Source organism: Equus caballus, chromosome 1, assembly GCF_041296265.1.
Source record: "Equus caballus isolate H_3958 breed thoroughbred chromosome 1, TB-T2T, whole genome shotgun sequence".
NCBI classification, from domain to species: Eukaryota; Metazoa; Chordata; class Mammalia; order Perissodactyla; family Equidae; genus Equus; species Equus caballus.
In genome coordinates this window covers 58,464,767-58,491,971 of record NC_091684.1, presented here as the reverse complement: position 1 = coordinate 58,491,971, position 27,205 = coordinate 58,464,767, and the positions used below count along the sequence as shown (strand labels likewise).

Here is a 27,205-nt window from a genome sequence, read left to right as displayed (position 1 = left end):
GCTGGGTCGATCAGAGAGAGCTAGGAGTATGCTAGCATCACAAATATGAGCAAGCATTTCAGGAAATGAGGAGCTCAAACGAAGCAAAACCCAAGCTAGTGAATACTGTCACTCCTACTTTTGCAGCAAGGAGCTCTCCAAGGCCAGAAACAACTTGCCCAGTAGGTCTGATGCTCTATATCAACTCTGATCCGTCTGGCCATACATGACAGGGAAGAAGTTTCTCCATTCTCTGATCTCCTGAAGGTCTGTAGGACTCATATGGCTCTCACCCACACCTCTGTACGACAGGTATTTGCATGTGTGACTTGTCTCCCCAACTAGATGTCAAGTCCTGGAAGGGAAGGCACTACTCAGTATCCTCGGAGCCTAGCCCAGAGCTCGGCACACACGAAACGCTTGAGGCATATGTGCTGAAGGAAGGGACACTCCCTCTCCCCGGCTCGGCAGCTGCCCCCCATAGCCCGTGGCCTCTCTCACCCTGAGCAGCGATGCCAGTGACCACAGTGTACAGAAATGTTTGTAAACCTCAGCTTTACACTGACGCTTCTGTGCTTTTAATTTTCAAAATGTTTTACAAGGACACAATCATAGTGTAATTAAACAAACATAAATCATTTAAAATGTGCTTTTAAAGTTGCAGACTCCACGTCTGTGTATCTATCCAAAAAAGGAGCAATACAGATTACAAATTTGATGGGCTTTTCCCATTCTGACCAAATGGCTCTCTGCCCCTTTCATCTCCCACCCCAAATCTTTCCTTAAGTGTCCCCTACGTCATATGGATGACTAGCAAGAAAGGTGGGACTCACAGCTGTTTGCCGGGGTTGAGGGAGCCCCGGTCTATCTCCCGGTCGAACTCAGTGCGGATGTCTTCTAGGGACCCGTCGTCCCCAAAGGCCCCCCACTCCGTGTTGATGCACATCCTGCCCTCGTCACCTTCCACCAGGTCAATGTGCCTCAGTTCCTCCATGTAGCAAGCATTGGTGCCAGTGCCTTGGAGAGAGACAGACAAGATCAGAAGTGATGGCCACACAAAGTCATGAGAGGAGGCAGTGGCTTCTGGAAACATCAGCTGAAGGAAGGACAAGGAAAGTGGTGGACGTTACCAATGATGAGCCCAACTTCACAGTGCTGGTCATCATAGCCACAGGTCATCATGGTCCCCACCGTGTCATTCACCACAGCCACAATGTTGGCATCATAATCCTGGGGACAGATAACGGGGTGTCACCGTCCAATCACACATGGAGGCAGAGACCACCAACCTTAAAGAGACATGGCAGCAGAACTCCCGTTTTCACAGCCACCACTGCTCCTGTGGGGGGTGCGGCTTTCTTTACTACGGGCACTCAAATTAACTGGATTAGAGCACAGTGATTAAATTATGGAAACTACACGGTCCCCTTAATTATTTGGCTTAAGATTCTCTTCCAAGTGGATTTTACTCACGGAGCCACAGCCCTCTGCAAACCACCCCACTACATCCATGTGCTGACTGGCCTTGTTCCAGCAGCGGCAGGCCGCACCTGACCATGCCAGCTCCCCGCACAGCCCAGCCCTGTCAGAAGGAGGCCATTCCCTGCACAAGGCCTTGAATCCTTTGGGCAGCACTTTAGGGAGCTGTGTTTCGAACCACCCCCAACCTTCTGGACTGTGGACCCCCACCTTTCACCTGCCTAGCTCTTCAAGACCTCCCACGTGAGGCCTCAGGCCATGCATTACTGCCCCCCGGAAAGGGCCTTGGTCTGTTTTGGCACACAGCCTCCTCCCCACACTCCCCCACCGCTGTGTGGCCACGGCAGATGGCCCAAGGAGAAGTTACCCCACGCTTTTTGATGGCTTTTTCAAGCAGCTTCACCACATCCGCTCCCTCCACTCCGCTCGCTTTAAACCTCTTTGTCCAGGTGATCAGGATGGCCTGCAAAAGAGAGCAGATGAGGCTGATGAGGGCTGGGAGGCCTCCAGAACCCCCAGGTCCCTGGGGAGCCTGCTTAAGGACAGTGACAAAGCAGAGGCCCAGAGGGGACAAGTGATGCACTCCAGATCACTGGGGAACAGGGCCAGACTGTCTCATCTCCTGTTCATTCACCTACATGACAGATTTCTCTGGGGGCTGCCATGGGAAAAATCCTGCAGGTCAAACCAGAATCCAGCAAGTGGCTGGCCAATACGGTATTGTCAGGCAGCATGCAAATCTAACTGGGTGTCAACTGCACAGCCAGACTTCATTAAAGAGAACAAGAGAAATCCTGTTACTACCTGATCACCCTTCCTCTCTCTCAAATCAGACCTTGGCTTCCATAGCCCCAGGAAAAGAAAGTCAGAGCCAAATTGGGAAGAAAAACGAAATGCTAAGATAATTCTTGGCTCCTGAGCTTCTAAGAGCCATGTCCTAGAGATTTAAGGATAATATTGACTATATCTCATTTATGCCTCTTCCCCAACTTAGGAATTTAACTCCCATTTGTAAGCTATGACTCCACTGTTTGTATAATATGATCCATTTCTGTTTGTATATTAATAGAGAAGCATCAAGAAGGATAGATAGCCAATGGTTATTCACTTGGAATGTGCAAGGGTAGGAATTTTACTTTTTGCTTTATATCTTTCTATTATTTCAATAGTCTTACATATTGCTTTTGTATTTTTTTTTTAAAATCAAAGATACCAGAAAAGAAAAATAATTGTTATACTTGAGAGTTCTTCTCTGAATGGAGAAAGTTGCTGCAAATGTGGCAGGGCTGCGAAGAGCTGCTGCTCAGGCCCGACAGGCCTCCGGGGCCACCCAGGGATAGGGAGCTCGCCCTCGCTCACTGTGAAAGCCACAGAGCCTGGAGGATGCACTGGGAAGGGCGAGCACTTGGGAGAAGCTGTGGTTCTGTGCTCAGCAGCAGCCTGCAGCTAAGCCAGGCGCTCCAAAACCCCCGGATGCTCTGCATTCTTCCCTTAACCCCACCCCCCAGAAAGCGTCAGAGAACATGGTCTTGTAAAAAGACTGTGAGGTTAAAAATCTGTAGACCTGGTCCTATTTCCACACTTCTGCCCATTTCCTGGTGGGCAGTTCCCCTAACTCCTCTGGGGGTCACTTTGCTGCTCTGTGGAATAAGACACTGATCTAGACTGGGACAATCTTGAAGGTCCCAGGCAGGGTTGAGGAGTGGGCACAGGCCCTCTGGAGGGGTAATCAGAGCTTGGGATCCACTGGGCTCCCAGGAAGTGCAGCCGGCCTAGGAGGCCTCCCCAGATGGGGGTCAAGGCCTGCAGGTGGATGCCCTGCCTTTGGCTCCTTCTCCACCCACAATACCCCTACGTCAGGCACAACTGCTCTGCCCTGCAGGGTTCTTGTGCCCATGAAAATGTTCTCTCCCCTCCAGTAATGCCCTCTTCCCTGGAAGACTGTGCCTTCTTTTTTTTTTTTAATATTTTTATTTTTTTCCTTTTTCTCCTCAAAGCCCCCCAGTACATAGTTGTGTATTCTTCGTTGTGGGTCCTTCTAGTTGTGGCACGTGGGACGCTGCCTCAGCGTGGTTTGATGAGCAGTGCCATGTCTGCACCCAGGATTCGAACCAACGAAACACTGGGCCGCCTGCAGCGGAGCGCGCGAACTTAACCACTCGGCCACGGGGCCAGCCCCAAGACTGTGCCTTCTGGGGGCCAGGCCGCCTCTGCTCGCCGATCTCTCCCAGGGCCTGGCCCAGCCCAGGGACAGCACTAGGCCAACAGCGGCTGATGAAGCAGTGACCAACAGCGAGCACAGTCCCTTCACTCCCAGGCCATCTCCCACCTCTCCTGGTGGGAAGTGGGGTGTCCCACACTGTCTCTGCCCAGAAGGAGTGACTGTCATGTCTCAGTTCTCAAAAGCCACGGAGAACTTAGCACTGACCACAACAGGCTTTGTGAACAGTTTGGGAAGACGCCCTGGGGCCAGAATGAGCTGAACACCTTGGAGGTGTGGCAACGCCAGATACCAGAGAGAGGGTCTGGATTGGCCACAGCAGTCCTGAATGGAGGAAAAATGAGACGGCAACCTCTCAGAGGCCTTTAGCCGAGTGTGCGTGTGTGTGTCTGTGCGTGTGTGGTGGTGGGGGGGCAGGAGGTGGGGCCTGGGATTCTACTCCTGGATCTGCCATTAATAAGCCCGATGACCTGGGGAGGCTGGGTTTCCATCGTGAAAAGAGGGACTTGGCCTGCTGAGCTCTCAAGCCCCTTCTTGCTCTAACGTTACGTGACTGCACAATTTATACAGGCACAAGGGCTCCCACACATGAAGCAGTGCCCAGGAGAGGGTGCGCACAATACTGGAAAAGGGGTACACGGATGCTGCCCAGAAGTGGGGAGGGTGACGTGGGCCTTAACGTTACCATCCTGGAGAAAAGCAGACTGGTTCCCAGCATGCACTCTGGAGCCAGACTGCCCAGAGCTCATTCAGGCTCTGCTGCTTCCTGGCTGGGTGGCCTTAAGCAGGTTCCTAACCCTCCAAGCCTCAGTTTCCTCATCTGTAAAGTGGGGATCATAGCACTTCACTCATGGGGGTGTTTGAAGATTATGTGTGCTAATTTTGAAGTTGCATGAGAACAGAGCCTGGCACCTGACGGCCCTCAATAACATTAACCATCAGAGTTCCTATTACAAGGAGTTTATTCATAGGGGGCTGGGTGTGTATGGCTTTTTCTGTCTCTTCATGTAAAAAAGAAACAAGGTTGCATATATTTATCTTGTACTCCTGCAGTGCTCTGAGGTACAATGCTGCCACATGGGATGTCTGAGTCCGCCCTTGCTGAGCAGGGAATGAATGAACCAATGACAAACAAGAAGTTGAGTGCAACAAGTCACCTGGAGGTCCAAAAGGGAACCAAGCGCCTCACTGAGACCAGAGCCACCAACTGGCAGACGCTATGGAGAGGTGGCCCTGGCCCATGAGGAGTGGAGCCCTGACCAGATTTGCTACAACCAGGATGGCTTCTGGGTAAACACCACACTGTGCCCCTCTGGCAAAGGGCTTTTGAACCTCTCTGCATTGTCACTAAACCTACTTTTTTTCCCTTCACTTACTTGGTTTAATAAATGGTTCTCCCTACCTGATGGTCACAAACACCATGATTCATCTCCAAAAATACATTTAAACTAAAGTAATTGAAAAAATACACACAATATCATAACCTCACATTAATTTCTACAAATGTTTCTAAAAAAATGAGACATGCAGGCCATCCTGCAAGCAAAAGGGAAAAGCAGTAGAGAAAAAGTGTCCGTTAGCTTTTCCAGCCGGCCTGCGGCGCCCCGTCGTCCCAGGACGTCCTTACCTCGTCTATTTTGGATTGCCGACAAGGGAAAGAAAATGTGAATCCCACGGGTAATTTCTTATCCTTGATTTTTCTTTTCTCCATGAAGTCTCCCAGGCACTCGGCGACATGATCAAAAAGCTGGAGGAAGCACAAGAGAGCAGTGAGGAGGGAGGCATTGGCATTTCAAGAAAACATGAAACATCCCCCCTCCCCGCACACACAGAAGGGGCACGGCATCCCCACTGCCCATCCCCACGGCACCCGGGGGCCCTGCTTGAAAAGGCACGGCGTGTGTCAATGGTGGAGAGAATCCCTTAAGAAGAGCCTGCCCCCCGGACCGGCACAGCTTGGGAAGCCTGTCCAACCCTTCACACAGAACTGGCCTCTCAGTGGTCACTAAGATGTATTATCTGGGTACCAAGGAAATTTAAAAATAATAGAAAATCAGCTCACTCCTCTGTAACACACAGGCCACAGTCTCCGTCAGCCACCCGGGTGGAGTGGCCACCTGGTCCCTTATCTCTATCTCTGCCTCTCTCTACCTCTGTAAATTTCAAAAGCTCACAGGCAATCCTCTATCTCTATCTCTATCTCTGTAAATTCCAGAAGCTCACAGGCAATTCTGCAACCTGTAGCCCACTTGAGTGATTTAACCATTTTCAGTCTATCATAGTTTTACTTTTTACTGAAGTATAACATGCATCCAAAAAAGTGCACACATCCCAAGAGTAGAGTTCACTGGATTCTCACAAGCTGCAACCACCCGCGTCACCAGCACCAGATCAAGACACACATTACCAACACCAGACGCCTCCTCACGCCCCCTGCAGCCACCACCACTGCACCCAACCCCACGACGGCACTCGCCAGCCACTCTGACATCTAACACTCTCGATTTGTTTTGTCCTTCTGTCTACTATATATAAATGGAGTGACAGTGTGTACTCTCTGGGTCTGCCTTCCTCATGCTGCTATATGTATGAGTGTCACCCACATTGTCGTGTGTCTTTCTAGACTGTTCGTTCTCGCTGCTGTGTAGTATTCTATGGTGTGAATTCACTGCAATTTATTTAGCAGACTGCAATTTAAGCTTGCCTGCTCCACAACACCTTGCCTGGGATATGCATCTTAGGATCCACTAGAAAGAACCCAGGACACTGTTTCCCTGGTCTCTGCATGAATACTGTCAATGACAGGAGGCTCACTCCCTTTAAGGCAACTTTTTTTGCATCTCTCTAATACCTTCCCTCACCTCTAAAATGGATCCAGAACTGAATATAATGTTTCATGCCTTCTGACCAGAGGAGAGTTTAGTTGAACTAAGAACCTCCCTTTTCCTTAGCTTTATACTTTTATTAATGTACTCAAAGCATATACATGCTCTTTTGGCAACCATGCCACAGTCTAGGTAACTCCCCTGTCTTTTCCACATGGTCATCATAACACTAGGCCTCCTTCCCCTATGTATGGAATGACACAGCTCTAGGTTCCTGAAGTCCAGAAAAAGGAAGTGTTGGCAAAGCCAAACCACAGAGTCACAGAAGGCAACCCCAGCCCATGTCCCCAGACAGGGCCACCTGCGTGAAGGCTTGCCTTTTGGGGGCATCCTTGTGACAGAGTCAGAAGTCATTATTCCTTCCCCACCTTTCCCCAGATGTCCCTGACCCAGCTCTAAAGTCTGACTTTCCCGCCAGGGTAAAGGAAAGCCTGTCGATTTTGATTTAGGAGTCTCTGTCCCTGAGCCACCATTACTCAGGCTACAGCTGCAGCCAGGCGACTCCAACCGAGGGGACACACGACTGCCTTCCCTGGAGATGCCCAGCTAAGCTTCCTGTGACCTACATTTCCGTAGGATATAAACCCATTACTAAGTCCATCAGTGCATCCTATGTCACCGGCACTCGGAAGCTCCAGGCTCCCCTGTGGCCCTCAGGAAAGATGGCTGGGTGGAAAGAAGCTGCCGGCATGAAGTGGCACGGAGAACTCAGGCTACAGAAATGGAGTCACACGGATGGCGCGCTGTAACCAGCTTCCAGATCCAAGCCAAACAACCATCCCAACATGGTCTGTTAAGAAGAAAATGCCATGCTCGTGGAATGCCACAATCCAGGGGCTACAGTCTGCTCAGGAGACAGGAAGCTACCCCCGGGCCAACTGCCATCTGTGACCAACCAGGGCAGGAAGTTATCTAGCCTCTCTGGACTCAAAATTCTAGTGTCTAAAACGTGGGTTTTTTCTTCCTGACAACAATCCACCCACACAGACTCAGTCCCTCCGACTGAAAATGGCAAACAATGACTAAAACAAAACCTAAGCATTTATTATTCAAAACTCCCAAAACTAAGTAAGTGATGTTTTAAGAAGGCTGCATTTATGCTTCTGGAATCACTACAGTTTAAAACTGCACTGGAACTTTTAGGATACCGTGTGTGTGCGTGTGCATCCGTGGAGAGAGAGAGAGAAAAGGATAAAGCAAATAGTTAACAATTCGGGAATCTGGACAATATGGGAGCTCTGTGCGCTTATCTTAAAACTTCTATAAGTTTAATATTTCAAATAAAAGGTTTAAAAATTCCCACACATTACAGAAGATAAGATCACAACCCCAAGAATTCAGGACTGTTCCTAGTCTGTGAGTCTGAGTTGCTTCATGGACAAAACAGGGCCCTTGGTCTACCAGAATACTCCATAGGTCGATAGGAGATCTCAGAAAAATGGGCCACCAATACCTGCCTCTAACCTCATGCCAAACTTCTGAAGGGGGGGTTCCCGTTTCACCCCTATTTTTCAACTGCCAACCCTCTCCCTCATCCCCTGGACCTTTCTCCTTGCCAATAGCCCTCAGGTTTCCTCATCAAAAATTTTTAAATAAATAAAACTGCAAATAAATACCATAAAGACAGAGACAAAAGTCGGCCTAAGAAAAAAAGTCACGCTGCTAAAACTGTAACATCTGGAGCCTGACTGCCGGGTTCAAACCCCAGCTCTATCACTTATGAGCCATGTGACCCAAGGGGCTGGTTACTTGCCACCTGAGTCTTCATTTTCTCATCTGTAAAATGGGAATAATAATAATAATACCCCCCTACAGGGTTGGTGTGATGATTAAGTGAGTTAATCTATATGGAGTGCTCAGATCAGTGACTTGTACCTAACAAGCACTATGGATTTGCTATAATAATACTACATTATCATTATCATCATCGTCAGTATCTTTCCTTTCAGACTGCTTGAAAGGGGCAGAGGAAGAAACATACAGTAGGAAACAAAGTGATCCTGGGGTGGAGAGGATGGGGACAGAGGTAGTGAGAGAAGAGGTCCCGGGGGCAGCAGTAAGAAGAGGTCACTGGTAGAAATGAATGCAGTGAGTCTGCACTTATGGAGGGGGCACCCCCTGAATTTATAAACCCTGCTCCTGAAAGATCAGGCCAAGCACACAGGAGCGTCTGCAACCCAGCAGGAGAGTCCTGATGGGGAAGGCAGCAGGCAGATGGGCCAACCCAAGGTCCACGGGGAATAGAGTGACAGGTCAGTACTTGCTGCCAATGGAAACAGCAGGATGCCAACACGAGCTGGCCACCTGCAACAGACAGCAGGGCAGTAGCCACTGGCAGAACTAGGAGACCAGCCAGCCGGCGGCCCGCATGCACACACCCGGTGAATGCACCAGTTTGTGCAGCCCAGTAAAGGAGGGATGAGCAGGGGGAGCTCCAGGCAGAGCCATCCAATGAGTGATGCACCCATTTCAGTGGCTGACTGAAGACGGCTCATCTCTTCTAGAGACAGTATCACCTTCGATGCTCACTGTGACCTCTGAAAAGTCTGGTCAGAAAAGCTCTGAACCCAAACCCGTGGGAGTGGGTTAGAGGTCAGGATTTGCCCTTTTCTCTCGGAAAAAGAAAAGGCAGAGAGCTCGTTCCAGGTCCCACCCACGTTAATTTAGGAACAAACTGGAGTCAAGAGGAGAAGTCTCCTGGGTCTTATCTCAAAGTCCAGCCCAGAACAAATGGGTTTTCTGGAGAACTTAGTCATGAACCTTGCCGTGAACACATCCTCCCTAAAGTAAATATTTGGTGAGCTCTGAATATGTGTCCTGGCCAGCAGCCAAGACTCAGGAGGCGAGCTACGGAGGAGCTGGACCGTCTACAGGAGTGGACAAGGAGTAGCTCCCATACTCGATGGGCTTACAGGACCCAGAAATGACTGAATTGTGACGAGGGGCTGCCTAAACCCTGATCACATGGTCCTTGGTGAGGGGGGCCCGCCACTCACCACAACCAGATGGGGGAGAGGGGGCAGACGGGCCCTTCCTGAGCACAGCCACAGCCCCTTGGCCAGAAAAGGCAGGAAGCCCTGGGGGGTGTGGCCTGAAGGGGGGTGGCTCAGGTACCGGGTGAGAGAGGAGGGGATGGTGATTTCCCAAGCAAGGCCCTGCCCTCTTTGCTTTCTGTGCCAAGGACTCATAGGAGGCTATTAAATCAGGAGAACTTGATTGGCCCTAGGACTATAAACTCAAATTCCTGCTGCCCCACAAGGTGACAGCCACACCCTACAAGGCCTGGGCCTTTGGTGAGCTGGGTGAAGCAGCCAATGACTTGAAAGAGGGACATTTTCACCCAAGAGCTCTGCTAAACCTGCACGGGGGAACCAACCCCAGGGTCCTTGGGGAATGAATGCATTTACCCAACAGAGCTGCTGCGCCTCCCTCTTCACACTCTTCACCCTGTAAAAATCCCAGTAGCCCCTTTCCATCCACCAGTAAACCCACATGGTGGGGTCTCTTCAGACTGTCACACTCTTCTGCCCAGGAGTCCTTCTCCACATGCACCTACGTTAGACTCCTTCCAGAGTGCAGGACACCAGTGCTTTGGGGTCTGGTTCCTGCAGGTATCCTAGGGCCCGACGCTGGGCCCACTGGAGCTGATGGAAAGAAGTGTGGACCCACCTGGCTTCCACTGCCGTGCACGATGTTCTCCGGGGTGTCATAAATCTCGGACTCCATGTGGACATTCTGGTTTTGCTCATGATTCACTTGAACCCGCAGAATTCGAAAGGAAGACCCACCAAGATCCAGGGCAATGAAATCTCCCTTTTCTGTTTAGGGAGACAACAGGCATTGCATCAGATTCCAGTGCTACAAGGCCCACACTCTGCTGGTTCTTGGCAGGGCCCAGCACCTGCCTCCTGCTGCTGCATGGCGCTGTCAGCCAGTGGTCCATCTGACCTCTGCCCCGTCTGGAATAGTGGGCAAGAGAAACCCCCTCCCAGCCTGGGGTCCTCAGCTGCGAGCAGCCCCGCTCTCACTCCTAACAGGGGAACGGAAGTACTGACTTAAATACAAAGTCTCGCCCCATCTTTTCTAATCCCTTTTCCAAAATTACGCTTCCTCAAAAATGATACTGCTATCTATAAAATAAAAAATAAAAATTTGCATTTCAACTCAGAGAAACCCTACCTCTGAGGTCAGGTCATGCCATGCCTTGGGTTCCGTCCATGTCAGCTCAGACACCAATTACGGCCAGGCCAGGGCTCCATTTATTCCCCAGGGGACTTTTTTTTAATTGTGGTAAAATATACGTAACATAAAATTTACCACTGCAACCATTGTTAAGTGTACAGTTCAATGGCATTAAGTATATTCACAATGTTCTGAAACTATCACCACTATCTATTTTCACAACCTTTCATCACCCCAAACAGAAACTATCACCATTAAGCAATATCCCCTCCCCCGAGTTCCTGGTAACCTCTATTGTATGTCTGTCTCTACGAATTTGCCTATTCAGATATTTCACATACGTGGAATCCTACAATATTTGTCTTTTTGTGTTTGGCTTATTTCACTTTGCATAAAGTCTTCAGAGTTCAACCATGCTGTAGCACATGTCAGAATTTCACTCCTTTCTGAGGCTGAAGACATCCCACTGTATGTACATAGCACATTTGTTTATCCATTCATCTGTCAGTGGACACTTGCATTGTTTCGACGTAGGGGATGTCTCTAACAGAAGAAGTCCCTCTTAGCCACATAAGAGTAAACTGGCTTGATATGGTTACATCCCTCAGGACCAATGTGTGCAGTAATTAGGGTGGGCCTCAGGGGGACAAAGAAAGATAATGGGACTGTATGCGACACCACCACGTAGCACCAAGGGAGATGGCCATGGGCGGGATTTCAACCACTAAACCACCATCTAACATTCTTTATTTCTCATTAGTTATCCTCACAGATGCTCCTAAAAACTCAGTTAAAATCTGTTAATTTTACTTCTGCTGCTAAGGCGACATTCCCACCGTCCCAATGTACATCATGCCAGAGGTGAAAGCCACCCCTGCCATCCTGACCCTGAGTGGTCCACTGAGTCCTCGGTCCTATAGCAGTGATAAAAGTCTGCTTGGGAGATCTCATTTTCCTAGGGAAGCATCTTTATTATTATATTTTTTACTAACAGTGTTAATTGAGATATAATTCACATACCGTACCATTCACCCATGTAAAGCGTACAAAAGTTTTTAGCATATTCAGTTACGGAACCATCACCACAAACCAGTTTTAGAACACTTTCATCACCTCAAAAAAGCAATCCTATACTCTTTAACTATCACTTCTCAAGTCCTTCATCCCCCATAGCCCTAAGCAACTATTAATGTACTCTGTCTCCACAGATTTGCCTATTCTGGACATTTCATATAAATGGAATCATACAGTATGTGGCCTTTTGTGACCAGCTTCTTACACTTAGAAAAATATTTTTAAGGTTCATCATCTTGTAGCCTGTGTCAGTACTTCATGCCTTTTTATGGCCAAATAATATTCCACTGTATGGATATACTCATTTCATTTACTCATCTGTTGATGGACATTTGAGCTGTTTCTGCCTTTCGGCTATTATGAGTAATGCTGCTATGAATATTTGGGCACAAGTTTTTGTGTGGACCTATGTTTTTATTTCCCTTGGGTATATACCCAGACGTAGAATTGCTGTGTCAAATGGTAACTCATGTTTAACTTTTGCGGAACTGCCACTGTTTTCCAAAGCAGCTGCACCATTTTACATTCCCGCCAGAAACACACGAACGTTCCAATTTCTTCATGTCCTCAACACTCATTATCTGTCTTTTTAATTTTGATTTGCATTTCTCTGATGACTAATGACAATGAGCACCTTTTCATGTGCTTCCTGGTCATGTGTATACCTTCTTTGGAGAAGTCTATTCAGATCCTTGGCTCATTTTAAAAACTGGGTTGTCTTTTTAGAGTTGAGTTGTGAGAATTCTTTTAAGTTCCAGATGCAAGTCCCTATCAGATATATGACTTGCAAATATTTTCTCTCATTCTGTGGGTTTTTTCACTTTCTTGATGGTGACTTTTGATGCATAAAAATTTTCAATTCTGACAAAGTACAATTTATCTATTTTTTTCTTTTGTTGTTTGTGCTTTTGGTGTCATATCTAAGAATCCATTGCCTAATCCAAGGCCACGATGATTCCTATCTACATTTCCTTCTAAGAGTTTGATAGTTTGAGCTCTTCATTTAGGTATTTGACTGATTTTAAGTTAATTTTTGTATTTAGGATGAGGTAGGGGTCCAACTCCATTCTTCTGTAGGTGGATATCCAGTTATCCCAGCATCATTTGCTGAAAGGACTTATCTCTTCCTCATTGAACAGTCTTGGCACCCTTGTCAAAAACCAAGTGATCATAAACATACAGGTTTACTTCTAAACTTGCAACTCTTTCTTTTTGCCCTGTTCTACTGAGACATAACTGACCCAGTGAACTCTCAATTCTGATCCATGATCTATCCTTATGCCAGTACCACACTGTCTTGACTACTGTTGCTTTGTAGTAAATTTTGAAACTGGGAGGGGAATCAACTTTGTTGTTCTTTCTCAGGATTGTTTTGGCTCTTCTGGGTCCCTTGAGCTTTTTTATTATTATTTTTTTAAAGTAACGGTTAGTTTTAAAAAAATAAAGCATTCTCTTCTATAAAGCTGACTCATCTTTGTATTTGATTCCACCAAGCTGTAAGCTCTGACACACTGCTCTATTTCTGGAACTTAGAATGGTATTTGGCATACAGTAAGAGAGCTCAACCAATGCTTGAACTAACGAGGGCGTGAAGGAATGAATGAACAAATCAAAGAACTCTCACACTGAATACACAGTTCTTATCCTCTCTTGAGGGAAGTTCCTCGAGGGAAGGACCACAACTTAGGATTCTTTGCCTCTACCCTTGGCACCCAGGACACTCGATAAATGCTTGGTAGCTGCTGCATCATAGGGACTGTGGCCCATTCATTCATTCAAGGCACCTCTGCTTACTGTTCATTGAGCACAAAGCAGTTATGCCACTGGTTGGTTACTCTTTTTTAATAACAGCTTTATTGAGAAATAATTCACATATCATACAATTCACCCAATTTAAAGTGTACAGTTTAGTGGGTTTCAGTGTATTTACAGAGTTGTGCAACTATCGCTACTATCTAACTTTAGAAAATTCTCATCACCCCCAAAAGGAACTCCTTATGCATTGGCAGTCATTCCCCATTTCCTCCCAAGGCCCTTTATCCACCAACAACCATCAATCTACTGTCTGTCTCGATAGGTTTCCCTATTCTGGACATTTCATATCAAAGCACTCACACAATACGTGATCTTTCGTGGCTTCTTTTGCTGACCACGTTTTCAAGGTTCACCCATGTTGTAGCATGTATCAGTACCTCACTCCTTTGTATGACTGAATTATATCACGTGGTATGGATCTACTACCTGATGCTGTTGGTTGTAAACAGCTTCTATGGCCCAAAGGAAGGAGACCAAGGGAGCATGCTGGGAAGCAGGGGCCATAGATTTATAGGAAAGTCTGACCCTGACTTTGTGGGCTGTTCAAATCAGCTTAGGGTGTTCTTTGGGCTCCCATCAGAACCCCAACCCCCATGGTGCTTACACTACTACCAGATTGAAAAACTGAATCGGGCGTGAGGTGGCTCCTCTCAGGAGGGTGAATCACAGGACTATGAAGAGCACTTTATTTCAGCATCGGCTAACATTCACTGACCCTTTCTGGGCTCCAGTCACTAAGTGCTTCAGATGCATCATTTTATTTTTAACCCTCTCAACCCTGTGAACTAGGAACTGTTATGATCCCCACTCTACAGGCGAGCAAGGAAAGCCTGGGAGGGTTAGGTAACTTGCCCAAGCACACAACCAGGGAGTGCCAGAGCCTCGGACTGAATCCAAAGCCCACAGTCATAACCATTTGGTAAAACTGCCTCCTAGACAGACCTCGGGGACAAGGATCCCCAAGGACGGCATCAGAGCGAGACTTCAGCACATCAGGAACGGCTATACTTCTTTTGGGGGGCTCTTCAACATCCAGGACTCCCTGTAGCTTTTGGTTTGTTTTGTTTTAGTGAAGATAATGAGAACTCAGGCTGGTAAACAACTCGAAAGCACTTGTGAATAGGGAAATAAGAGGCAGAAAAGCGAATGCTGTACTAGGATGAAATCATGGGTGTTCTTAATTTTGATTCAATGTTTTTATTTAATTTATTTACTATCTTAATGTTTAAATAAACAATTTATTTATTTCACATTTTACACTGGCTTTTTTCATCATAATTTTAAAAAAATAGCATGGGAAACTTTTCAGTTGCCAGCCCAGTCAAAAGTCTCACTTTCTACTTAACCGAAGGCCTAAAGTAAAAGCAGGTTCTTGTGCTCAAGTTCCAGGTGCTGGCGGGGAAGTCCTGCTTATTGGGGTCAGGGTCAACACAGAGCGGGAGAGCTTCAGCTCCCCACGCAGGAAGGGGCAGCTTCCACGCAGCACCCCGCAGGACCCACGCTTGAACTTTTCCACGCAGGATAAGTGAAAATGACCTCAGCTGCCTGTAGCTCCAGGAGGAATAGGCATGGGGCTGGCCCACACTTCTGCAGCTCTGCAAAGACCCCTGCCCCATCCCAGCACCCCCCATGGTTTGCCCATCCCAGCTCTCCACTGCTTCTTTTTTAACAAGCACAGGTCAACAGGGTGAGCAGAGAGTTAGGGTCAGAAAAGGTGACCAGAAAAGGTGTCCTTAAGATGTCAGGACAACACTAAATACTGGATACTCCACACACCCGCAAGTGGGAGTTGATGGACATGAAGGGGGCCTTTCCCTGAAGGCAGGTTACAAGGGGTGCAAGCCCAATGCAATCCCTGATCCTTCCCAGAGAAGGGACGCTGGTTCCAGGGTGGGTTTGTGATTGCTAAAAGAAGTGGCAATTGGCACCTCTTCTGAAAATCACATTTGCAGCTCAGGAAACACGGAACAAATATTAACTCACCTCCTCAGTTTATGGACAAGGAAGCTCCAACCAAACCAGCTGAATGACTTGCTCATAGTCACACCTACAGTAAGCCCAGGGCCCCTCCCTTTTCTTAGTCATGCTTATACTTGCAAGTACCGTGATGCTCATTATTTTTTATGTGTATGTCTTACTGCCTCAGTTGGATGATAAGCAACTTGAAGGCAAGGGCATTTTAACACGCTCGCCTCCCTCCCCCAGTACTGAGGCTTGCGGCTGCTAGTTCAAACTGCCCGGGTCAGACACACGGCCTGTTCTCTGCTGGGCAAAGGACACCAAGGAATGGCTTCTGGTAAGGGCAATAAGATTTCTGGTAAACTTTGTTGGCTGTCTAGCATCTCTTTAGATGACTACCCTCCTCCCTGGTTTTGGTCCATGAGGTTGGGGGTGGGGCTGACCCCCTGCTCCAGCTCCAGGGAGACCACTGTGTGATCCAGGAGTGTCCAGTCATCCATCTTGGCCATCATGATTGGCTCAGGATGGGCACATGACCCAAGTCAGCCAATCACTGCCCTCTCCACGACCATCACTGGGATCACCAGCTCTGAGGTGAGGTGTCAGCTAGGGCTGCCAAGGTAAGGGAGAGGTGGCCTACAAATGAAGCCAACACAAAGACCACAAGGACAGAAAGAATAAGAGGCAGGTGAGTCCTGGATACAGAAGCCAACTTACAACTAGACTTCCCAGTTATATGAACCTAGAATTTTCCGTTTTTTGCTTTTACAAATTTGGGTTAGATTTCTTTCAGGTTCAAGCAGATGGCTCCCAAGTTCACTCTTCTTTATGAGAGAACGAGTTCCCCAAATAGCTACTGCCCTCCATAACAACAGGCATCTACTAGCCCCTTTCCTCTCAGGTTGGCGCCCCAACTGAGAGCTGCAGTGTCCCATCACCCCTCTGCAGAGGGGCCAGAGCTGCCGTCTGCGGGCTCATCCACGTTCTGTGGGGTGTCAGGATGGGGGTGAGACAGCCTGCCTTTGCATCCCCCTTCTCTCTGCCTCCTCCCCCTGTAACATCACAGGGATGCCAGTGAATTCTCAAAAACTCGGGATCCTTGCTCCAGGGCTGGACCTACACATTCAGGCCTGATGGGTGGGGGCGCCTCTGACTGGCTGCATCAGTTGGAAAGGGCCTTCCCAAAGAATTCCTGCAAAGCCAGTTATTAAGTTACGATAATGATGAGAAGGACAATGACCCACTGTGACTCTTACGGTGGTTTGCAGTTTCCAGAGCACTTTCATCTGATCCTCTTGACAGCCTTCGAGGCAGGCAGGGCAGGAATTATCACGCCCCCTTTACAGATGAGGAAACGGGGGCTTAGAGAAGTTAAGTGACTTCTCCAAGGTCACACAGATAATAAGCAGCAGAGCCAAAGATTCCTCTGGTGTGCAGAGTTCTAATTTTATTTTTTTTCCTTTAATTTCAAGTTCAGCTTCTTTTCCCAGTGGTGGACTTCCCTCCAACTTCCTCTTCAAATCTTTGGCCTCAACGTTCCTTCCTGCCACTGGTGCCTCCTACTCGCGCCTTTCCCATTTCCACTGAAGCCAGGAGAACCGCTCTTCCAGAGAAGGTTCATTAAGCAAAATATCTGAAGGGCCCTGGCAACTCTCCACTTTCTAATGACAGCCATTATTACCAGCAAATAATGAAAACAAACACGGGGACAGATGTCTCTCTCGAGTCCAGGCTGCACTGGAATACAAGGCAAACAAAACTCCGCTTTCATGAGATGCCTACCTTTGCCCTGCTCAATGAACGAATTCCGCACACGAGACACAGAGGCACGCCCTCCTGCCTGCCCCCCACCACCCGAGGAGAGTTCCACAGCTTCGTCAGAAACCCCACGTGAACGCCAGACACGCAGGAGATTTCACAGACAGATCATCCAACCACCTCGCCAGGTAAGAAAACTGGGAGAAAGGTAAGTGACCAGCTCAAACGCCGTGGGAAAAGCAAGGAAATATTTTCCTTCTCTCTGCGGGAAGGTAGAACTATCTGGATTTGCGGCCAAAAAATTAACTGTGACCACACTGCAATTCAAAAATTTTTTAACTTAGCCTTTGGGTAAAGAGCATGCTAGAAATCATGAAGCAGAAACAAGGAAATATTCAACTCAATTTACCCTCAAAAAGCTTACATCCTAACTGATATTTCCAATATTTCCAATTTTTAGTAATAAAGGAGAAGAAAGGGGAGGTTTCACAATGAGACGGGGTGAGCGGCTGCTGGACGGGCAGCTGGACGGGCAGCTACCCTTGGAGACGGCGCAGCTCTGAGGACTTCTCGGACCTCTGTCTAGCCAAGCCACCAGAGGAAAAAAGGCCTCAGAAGCTTCCTTCTTTTATTTATTATTCATACATTCCCTACTCCTAAAAGGATATACAGCAGCTAAAAGCCACTTTAGGGTTTAAAAAGAAGTTAATGTATAGATTACAGAAGAGCAATTAAAGAAAAATCAGTGCCCATAAAAAACGTCTAAAGGAGAAAAAATGAATAAAAATGGGCTGATACATTACCAGAAAATCAGCCGAGTTTCAAAACTCTGAGACCGGTCCACCAGGGACAAGGTCAGCAGGAGAGGAAAGGTTTGTTTCTCCCTCTGACTTGGAAGTCACATTAACACCAGCCAGCACAGGCATCTCTCCACCTCAGAGAGTCCAATGCATCCTTCAGTGGTTTGGGATTAGCACTAATTCTGTCGCTGACTAATTATACAGCTGAAGCAGTGATTAATGTTTCAAAAAGGGAACAGCACCATGGTTCACTATGAAGGAGACCCACATTCTGATCCAGGGGACCTCCAGGTTCTCGGCTGATAAAGGAGTGCAGGGGAGGCGAAGGTGGAGGCACTTTTGTCACAAAGGGGCAGGGACTGGACTGGGGTCTGGCAACCGGGGCATTGGTATCAACGTCAATGTCTGTGTGGGGCTGTAGGGACCATTCCAAGGCACATAAACTGAGCCTATCCACGAATACTAGGAACAGCCATTTGGGAAAAAGGCTACAGGGTGTTTTATGGGTTGCACTGGGTCCCCCCAAAAGATAATGTGACCTTATTTGGAAATAGGGTCTTTGCAGAGGTAATCAAGTTAAGATGAGGTCATTAATATGGGTCCTAATCTGAGTGGAATCCTTATAAGAGGAAAACGCCATGTGAAGACAGAGACCGGCAGGGAGAACGCCATGTGACGACGGAGGCAGAGATTGGAGAGATGCAGCTGCAAGCCCAGAAACACCAAGGACTGACAGCCACCACCAGAAGCTACAAGAGCCAAGGAAGGAGTCTGTCCAGAGTCTCAGGGAGCACAGCCCTGCTGACACCTTGATTTTGGACTTCTAGCTTCCAGAACTGCGAGACAGCACATTCTTGTTTTTCAAAGCTACTCAGTCTACAGTACTCGTTACAGCAGCCTTAGAAACTAGCACAGGGTAGAAGAAACAATAGTCACAGGGGAGCAGGGAGGGCTGGGGGCAGGGGGCGGGGGCACTGAACTCAGGTGGGCAGACCCAGGCCCTGTGCAAAGGAGGACCAGCCTTTGTCGTTCAGGGTTTCACCTCCTCCACCTCCTCCTCCTCCTGTTCTCAACACGGCTCTGTGCTCCTGAGGCCCTAGCCCTTTGGCCCCGTCCGCAACAGAGAAAAGAGGCTCAAAGGAGGCCTGGGCCCAGGCTGCTGGCTCCAGTTCCACAAACCTTAGGACAGTGTTTCCCAACAGGGGCGTATTACCACATATGTCAGCACACTTAAGACACCACCGACTGTGAGACACAGCACTATTTTACGTAACATGAAGAAAGAAAAAATGCTGCCAATGATAACTTTAAGATGCAATTATTGTACAATGCAGTGCTGATTTCAGAGGTATTCAAATAACAAAGTGTCTCAAAATAGACGAAATATGGCAACAGATATTGGGGGAAAAGATCAAACAGGCTTGGGGAAAAGGCAGGTAGCCAGGTTAAAGAGGTTTCTTTCCCACAGGACTGCTCAGGACCTTTGGCATCTTGGTGTCTGTCACGATTCTCTAACGGGGTTGCAGAACGTTGTTTTTTCCCAAATGAGTCTGAGTTCTGGGCCTTGCTTTGAAGAAAAGTAGCTGATGAGGGCAAATGGCTGGATTACTAAGGTACATGGATCACAATTTGAGACTCTCAACCCGAGTAATGGTTAGGAAAGAGCAAGGGAGAGCACTCCCTGCCCACATGCGGCCGCGGAACGGGCGCTGGCTTGAGGGCAGGGTTCGCAAGAAAAGGGAAGGCATCTCCTCCCCGATGTGTCAGCCCTGGGCCAGCCGCAGAGGATCAGGTGCCCCGCAGGCATCAGGTGTCCTTCTGAGCTGTCCCAAGCAGAGCGGGAGCAGGGGCCCTCGGGGGCTGCCCACACCCACCTCCCCTCTGGGTCCTCTTCTCTCCACTGGCAGCAGGCACAGCCACACATCTCCTACAGAACTCTGCTGATCCCGGAAAGGCTCAAATGCTCCTGGATGTGGGTGCCATCCAGGCCTGGGAAAGCAGGAGGGAACGACACTGCCAGAGACAGCAGAACAAACCCAGGGTGCACCACAGTCTGGTGCCAGATCCTTGCTGGTAGTTACTAAAACTCAACTGCTGGTCACCAAGGCCTCAAGGAACACAAAAGCACGGAGGCGGAGTCTATTTTAAATAGTCAAGAGACATGAGAGATATAAAAGCCAATGTATATGGCCCCCCGTGGCCACAGAGTACACAGAATCTCATGCAGGACTTGTAGAGGCCGGCTGCAGGCACAGACGACTTCCCCAGGTGGCCAGTCAGCTCCAACAAGCCATGCATTTCCCCATCTTTCGTGAGCATCAGCTGCAACAGCTGCAGTTTTCCTGATGTCCATTTTGCAGGCTGCATACCAGATGCCCCAAATCGCAGCTTTCAACGAGCCTCCAGAACAAGGAGGAAACAGCGGGAGTGTACTAGGTCCGCACCCACAGCGCGCATGCTCACACCCTAAGACAAACTTGCCTGCCTCATAATCTCTCTCCCTCTCCCACATGCAGCAGCTGAACCTCAGTGTGAAGCCCAGAACACAGCTCAGAGTGGGATTTCTTCAGTGTGCCAAGCTGGGGGCGGCCATGACCCACCCCTGAAAACTACTAACTCTGGGTCAGCCAGACAGAACAGCCTCCACTAAGCAGGCCAGGCTGTGCCCTCTCAGTCTCCACTCTGCCAAGTATAGGGACTGAGGCCTCTCCTCTGGGGAAGGGGTACTGACAATCCTCAGGGAGCCCCCCACTCCTCATTGTGGGCCATGAGCCACAGATGCAGACCAACAGGATAATTTTCTGTTTTTCTTTTTTTTTTTTAAAGATTTTATTTTTTTCCTTTTTCTCCCCAAAGCCCCCCAGTACATAGTTACATAGTTGTATATTCTTCGTTGTGGGTCCTTCTAGTTGTGGCATGTGGGACGCTGCCTCAGCGTGGTTTGATGAGCAGTGCCATGTCCGCGCCCAGGATTCGAACCAATGAAACACTGGGCCGGCTGCAGCAGAATGTGTAAACTTAACCACTCGGCCACAGGGCCAGCCCCAATTTTCTGTTTTTCAATTCCACCTCCCTTTGCCATTTCTCTGCTTTGGGGGCTACCTATTAGCACCTATGAACTTTGTTCAAATGAGGACTTAAACCTCTCCTCTGAGTCCAAGACCCACCTGGCCACTAGGCTACTTATCTAGAGTACTGAAGGGAGGCCTCGGTGCCCTGATGGAGAGATTCTTCTAAAATGAACTCTTCATTTGTTCTGGAGCCTTTCATATTCTGGAGACATAAGAGTAACTCATACAGCATCTGTTAAGATCCATAAACACTAACACTTTCTTATCACAAGCCACTAGACAGGCCAATAAAGGCAGGTCAGCCTTGTCGAACCATGGTATGCCCAGTGCCCGGCACATGGTCGATTCTCGATAGACATACGTTGGATGTAAAGATGGATGATAGACAGATGATGGATGGATGGACAATGGATGGATGGATGGGAGTACAGATGGATGGAATGGTGAATAAATGGATGAGTGGATGAGTGAATGAATGAATGAACAAAGGGATGAATGAACGAAAGTTGGAAGAGAAAGTTCACAGAGCATTCAACCATCAGAGCCCAATCTCTAGGTGAGAGACTCACCTGAACCATCAGGAATAGACCTTACAAATGTTGGCAACATCTTGACTGTGGCTGTCGGATTAAAATCCCGAGAGAGGCCATTCTTCATTTCCTTCTTGAAACGAGTCATGATATCCATCAGAGTTTCATCAGAGAGCCGCATGGTATAGAGATACTTGTCAATCTAGGGGAAAGATGAGAAGGAAGGAAAGTGAGGCCAAGACCCATGAAGGTCATTTCAGCTCAAGTCTGGCTGGAGGAGGACAGGGCAGGGTGAGGTGCCTGCCTGCCTAAGCTCCCATGGGCACTGGAATACCTACGCTGGCACATCATGCAATGGGAGGTCATTCAACTGCCATCAACCCTGTCACTCAGAGCAGGCTTGCAAATGCTCTGAGACCCAGTTCCTCCCCTGTAAAATGAACCAGACATCTCCAAGGTCCCTCCCAACCCTCAAACACTATACGGAAGCTGCCCTTTGAGCCCCAAGCACATGCCAGAGGCACCTTAAGCCTCTACATGACTCCGTCCATCTGTGAGAGGTGCCTGGCTCATCCTCACATAGAAGGTGGTGCCACAAAGGTTAAGAAGGAGGGCTCCAGAGCCAGTCACCTAGGCTTCAAATCCTAGCCCTATCCCTTAGTAGCTGTGTGAATTTCAGTTTTCTCAACTGAAAAACTGAGATGATAAATAGGGCCTAACTCACATAATGCTGTAAGATCAAATGAGATGGAGAAGCACTTGGAACACAGAAAGTGCTCAATAAACATCAGCTATTATTACCAACATGAGACAGTGGTGCTGGTGGGTTTCCTTGGGCATGACTTCCAGGTAGGTGGAAATGGTGGCCAAAGGGCTGAAACCTTTCAGAACATATGGCAGCAGGCCCAGAGCACAGAGACCTCAACCCCACTACCCCAGAAGGTATGGGACAGCCCGTGTGCCAGGGCCAACGTGCCCACACTTCCAAGTCAGATCACTTCCCGCCTCCAAAGGATTGACCCAACCTGCTCCCCTTCCTGAGTTCCCCATTCTCAAGGAACGCAGGCTCCTAACCTCAGGCCCCCTGGGTTGTCATTGGTTGCTCTTCCTTCATAGTATCTTTCCATTTATTCTCTCAAAAAGTATTTACTGGGCACCTACTATGTGCCTGGCTCTGGGCTAGACATCTGTTCTCATGGAGTTCACTGGAAGTCTCTTTGTCTCACCATTCTTTCTTTGCTACTCCTCGACTTAGGAAGTCTTGGTAACCATGCACCTGGATTCTGGATTCCTGATGGCTGATTCACTCACTCTAATGGTTTTCCATGTTCAATTTCTCTCCCTTCCAACCCATCCTCTACATATACCACTGACACATTCACCTTCTTAAACAGCAACCCTGGTCAATCTATGCCCCTGTTCAAAGCTTTGCAATGCCTCTCCATGTCCGAGGCACCTACACTCTGCAGATGTGGCTCCATGCTCTCTGAACTCCTGCCAAACCACCTCTACCATTCCTGGTAGGTGCCAGGGCTTTCTTACTGCAATGTCCTTCCTTCCCCTCCCAGCTATCCAAATCTCACCTACCCTTCAAGTTCAGATCAAATGTCACCTCCTCTTGCAGATGTCCAAGTTCCTCAGGCTGGAGATAACCCCTCCCTCAGCACTAATCTCTTGGCGTGGTCCAGCATGCATCACGGCTTTCTGCACCTGTCACCTTGACAGTGTCTGCTCCATACACCCTCACCTCACAGTGCCTCATATGCAGCTCTGCACACAGAAGGCTCCCAGTGGCCGGAGGAACAGATTTAAGAGCCAATGAGGCTGAAAAGACCTTTTCACTAGTTTCCTTCTGAGAATGGCATCTCGTGCTCACTTTTCAGGTGGCGGGAAATGTCCTGACTCAAGAACATGAAGTCCCCAGTCCTACGTCATTTCTGCGTATCTCGGTCCTTGGGCAGCCTTTTCACTCTGCTCTCCATGCCTCATTTCCCCCCGGCCCTGCCTGTCTCCTGCCTCACAGATAATCAGGGCTCTGGCAGGAGTCCCCCAGTGCCCTCTGCGGCCAGACAACCCTGCACTCCCAACCCTGCCAAATCTCTCCTACCGCAACCACCTTTCCCTTTCCCCTTGGTAACAGAGCAACACAAAGAAGGGCAATCAGAAACCACTGAGAACTGAAATAGAAATTGCCAGAATCACAGCAGGAGGAGGAGACACACTCTGTTCTACCCCCAAGGCTGGCAGGACAGGATCAGCAGTCTTTGTGGCCATGGTGCCCACAGTCTGACGGCAGAGAGGGAGTCACAATACAAGTGTGCCTGAGTGGCCACAGGAGAACATGGGGGGCTACTGAGCGCAGGCCAGAGAAGGCTTCTTGGCGGGGTGATGTCAGCGTACATCCAGGCACAAGCAAGAGCATGTGTGAAGGCCAAAGGCAAGCAGGGTGGTTTGTGTGGTGAAGAGAAATAAGTTCAATGTGGATGGAGCAGGCAGTCTAAGAAGGGAGGCATCTGGAAAGACTGTCAGGAGCTTAGTCGTGCAGGGCCTCAGAAACCACGTAAACAAATTTAACCTTGATCTCAAAGCACAGCGAATCTCGGGATGACTCCAATGCGTATTCAACACTGTTTGTGTTTTAGAAAGATGAAGCCGCGTGCCAGGTAGAGAATGGGTGAGCAGGAGCAAGAGCAAGCAATAATGGTCACACTGAGACTCTAGGCTGTTGGACATGCTTCCGCTGTCACACTCCTCACCCTACACCATGATTATCTGTCTACTGACATGTCCATCTCCTTGATAATGTGTGAGTTCCCCAGGCAAAGGAAATATATCAAACAGACCTTTGGACTCACCAGTTTCCTGGCACAAAAGAGGAATTCAATTAATCCTGGAAGCTGGAATAACACTTTACGATTATATTGTAGTTTATAGTGTATCGAGTGCTTTCACGAGCAGTATGGCATTTAACCTTCAAAACGACCCTGTCAGGGAGATATTCTTAATCTCCATTTCACAGGTGCAGGAACTGAGGCTCCAAGGACCTAAGTGATCAGTTCAAAGCACATGGCCTGCAAGTCAAATGCTTCCAAGTGTCCCCATCCCTGGGTGAAGGCCAGTCCCCAACTCTTTACTCTCCCAGTAAAGCTGCTGAGGTTTTCCAGCTAGTCAAGGAGAAGCTTCTAGAAAGAGCAGAGCTCCCCACAGCTCCAGAGTCATCCTGCCTCCTAACTCAAGGTGCAGTTCAGCACAGGGACACTGATCCAAGAAGCCTGATGTTTCAGAGCAGCCAAGCCAAACCCAAACAGAGCCTAGAAGTTCAAACGAGAAGGCAGGCTGGGGACACAGAAGACAACCTGGCCCCTAAGCACCTACATGGGAGGGCGTTCCTCCTCTGCTTCTGATTCATGAATCATTAAGGTACAATCTCGCTCAGAAGAGACATGGAAACTGGGGCCAGAAGGAAGGTACAACCTGGGCAGAGCTGGAACCAAACTAGAGGCCTCCTGGATCTCACGTGAATGAGAATAAGCCGAGGTGAGCCCTTTCCACTGGTCCTCAGGCGCTCAGCAGGGTCTTTTGAACCGGTGTAGATCCTGGGGCCGGGACTGGGCTGGCCAGGTACCCACCATGCTGACCAGCCAGGCAGGCACCTGCTGCAGGGCTCAGCAGACCGGCACCACGTGGACTGTGGCCCTTGACGCAGCCCAGGAAGCTATGGAACAAAGCTCACGTCAAGAGACACTTGCAGAACACTCCCAGGGGCCCAGAGTGCCCAGCACCCCACTGAACAAGGGGCCCCATCCACCTGGGAAAGAGGCTGAGAACAGGTAGTGGTGGAGGGAGGGAGGAAGGAAGGGTGTCAGGAAAACCAGCCCTGCCTGTTCGCCCCAGATCTCATTGTGGCTGCACTCTGCAAGAAACTCAGTCACACAGCTGCTATTTCTTACAGAAGCTGGGGCAAGAAGTCCAGGAGAGGAGAGAGGGCAGACACAGACCTGGAGAAGACCCACTTCCGGTCTTTGGGGGTCTGGCCAGAGTCTGTGGTCCTTCCGACTTCTCTTTCTGTCCCCCTCTCCACTGCATCTCCATCCTCTCCCCTCTCTCACACACGCACACTCCACAATCCTACTCTCAGGACACTGCCTCCAAATCGCCACTGCTTTGCTGCTCTGGACAAGCACTGGTGCCCAAAGAACCCCTCCTGTCCCTTCAACTCCCAGCCCCAATTCTGGTGACCGGGAGGGCACAGCACCTCTTCTGGCGGCTTCAATCTGCATGCCTCAGCCTCTGGAACATCTGTCATAGGATGTGTGTCACAGGACAGAGGCTCCCAGGAATCTGTGAGAGAACCCCCAGGCCCATGAGTGCTCACTCTTGCACACAGTGTCTGACACGAGCATGCAGGACTCTGGTCAGGCTGGGAAGGAAATGGGGAGGTGCCAGGGTCCCAGACACCACATGCCAAGCTGGGTCCTGCTTGGCCAAGGCTGACAAGGGCCCCAGTCTGGACTCCTGGGCATCTTTCACCATCCCCTGAAGGGAAGAGCCCTTCTCCTGAGGGTGGAAGGCAGGTCTGCTGCACAGGGCGGGCACTGGTGCCCTAATACTCTGCAAATACTTGTCCTGGATTGTCTTTCTTGCAGACCAAGAGGGCCTGGAAGCCCTGAGCAGCTCCAGAAGCTGGAGGCGGCGAGGCAGAAGGAGACGTCAGAAGAGCGAACACAATGGATAAAAACTAGACTACTGGTAGTGAGCACAATGCAGTCTATGCAGAAACTGATAAGATAATAATGTACACCTGAAATTACACAATGTTATAAACCAATATGACCTCAATAAAGTGAAAAAAAAAGAAAGAAGCGAGAACACAGCCTCACCAGGCCCCCTGGCCCAGAGCCATCCAGCTAATGAAAGAACCCAGCGGCCCCACACTGGGCTAAACTCAGACATTTCTGTGCCTGACCCCAGTCCCACCTCCCGCTCCCAACAGAATATGCACAACAAACAATTCAAGACTGGACATGCTCAACTGAACAGGCCAGTCATGGCAGGAGGCACCATAACCACTGGTGACCAGGGCATTTTGACCCCCTGTGGAAGGGCGCACGGCCATGGAAAATCTTCCCTTCCTCTCTCATCCACTGTCCCGTGAGGATCAAGAACGAGGCAGGGCATGAGTGTGACTGAAGCTGCTAGGCGCAGGCCCATAAAATGAACTCCCGAGCCAGGCGCTTCGCTTGCAAAGGACGTCAGAGAGCTGGCAGTGAAGGGTTAAGGACTCTTGCTCAAGGGCCACTCAGTGATTTCAACATCAGATTCACTTCTCCTTCTTAAAGTGACTCAGGACAGAACAGATCTGGCTGATTAGCATTGTTTTACTAACAGCGCACACTTGCAGAGGGCTTTGGCGTTTAGACCCAGGACTTTCACACACGCTATTCCATTTGGA

At 49.1% G+C, this 27,205-nt stretch overlaps 1 protein-coding gene across 12 annotated transcripts in view; it reads right to left on the bottom strand.

The window, feature by feature from the left end:
- Positions 1 to 27,205, bottom strand: part of HK1 (hexokinase 1) — a 105,925-nt gene that overhangs the window by 26,500 nt on the left and 52,220 nt on the right. For all 12 annotated transcript variants that reach the window (XM_070226394.1, XM_023644177.2, XM_070226408.1 and 9 more), the window contains 6 exons: positions 21,793 to 21,955; positions 10,234 to 10,382; positions 5,307 to 5,426; positions 1,826 to 1,921; positions 1,110 to 1,209; positions 813 to 996 (listed from right to left, as the gene is read on the bottom strand). In XM_070226394.1, the coding sequence (XP_070082495.1) occupies positions 813 to 996; positions 1,110 to 1,209; positions 1,826 to 1,921; positions 5,307 to 5,426; positions 10,234 to 10,382; positions 21,793 to 21,955 (812 nt within the window). The remainder of the gene's footprint in view (positions 1 to 812; positions 997 to 1,109; positions 1,210 to 1,825; positions 1,922 to 5,306; positions 5,427 to 10,233; positions 10,383 to 21,792; positions 21,956 to 27,205) is intronic.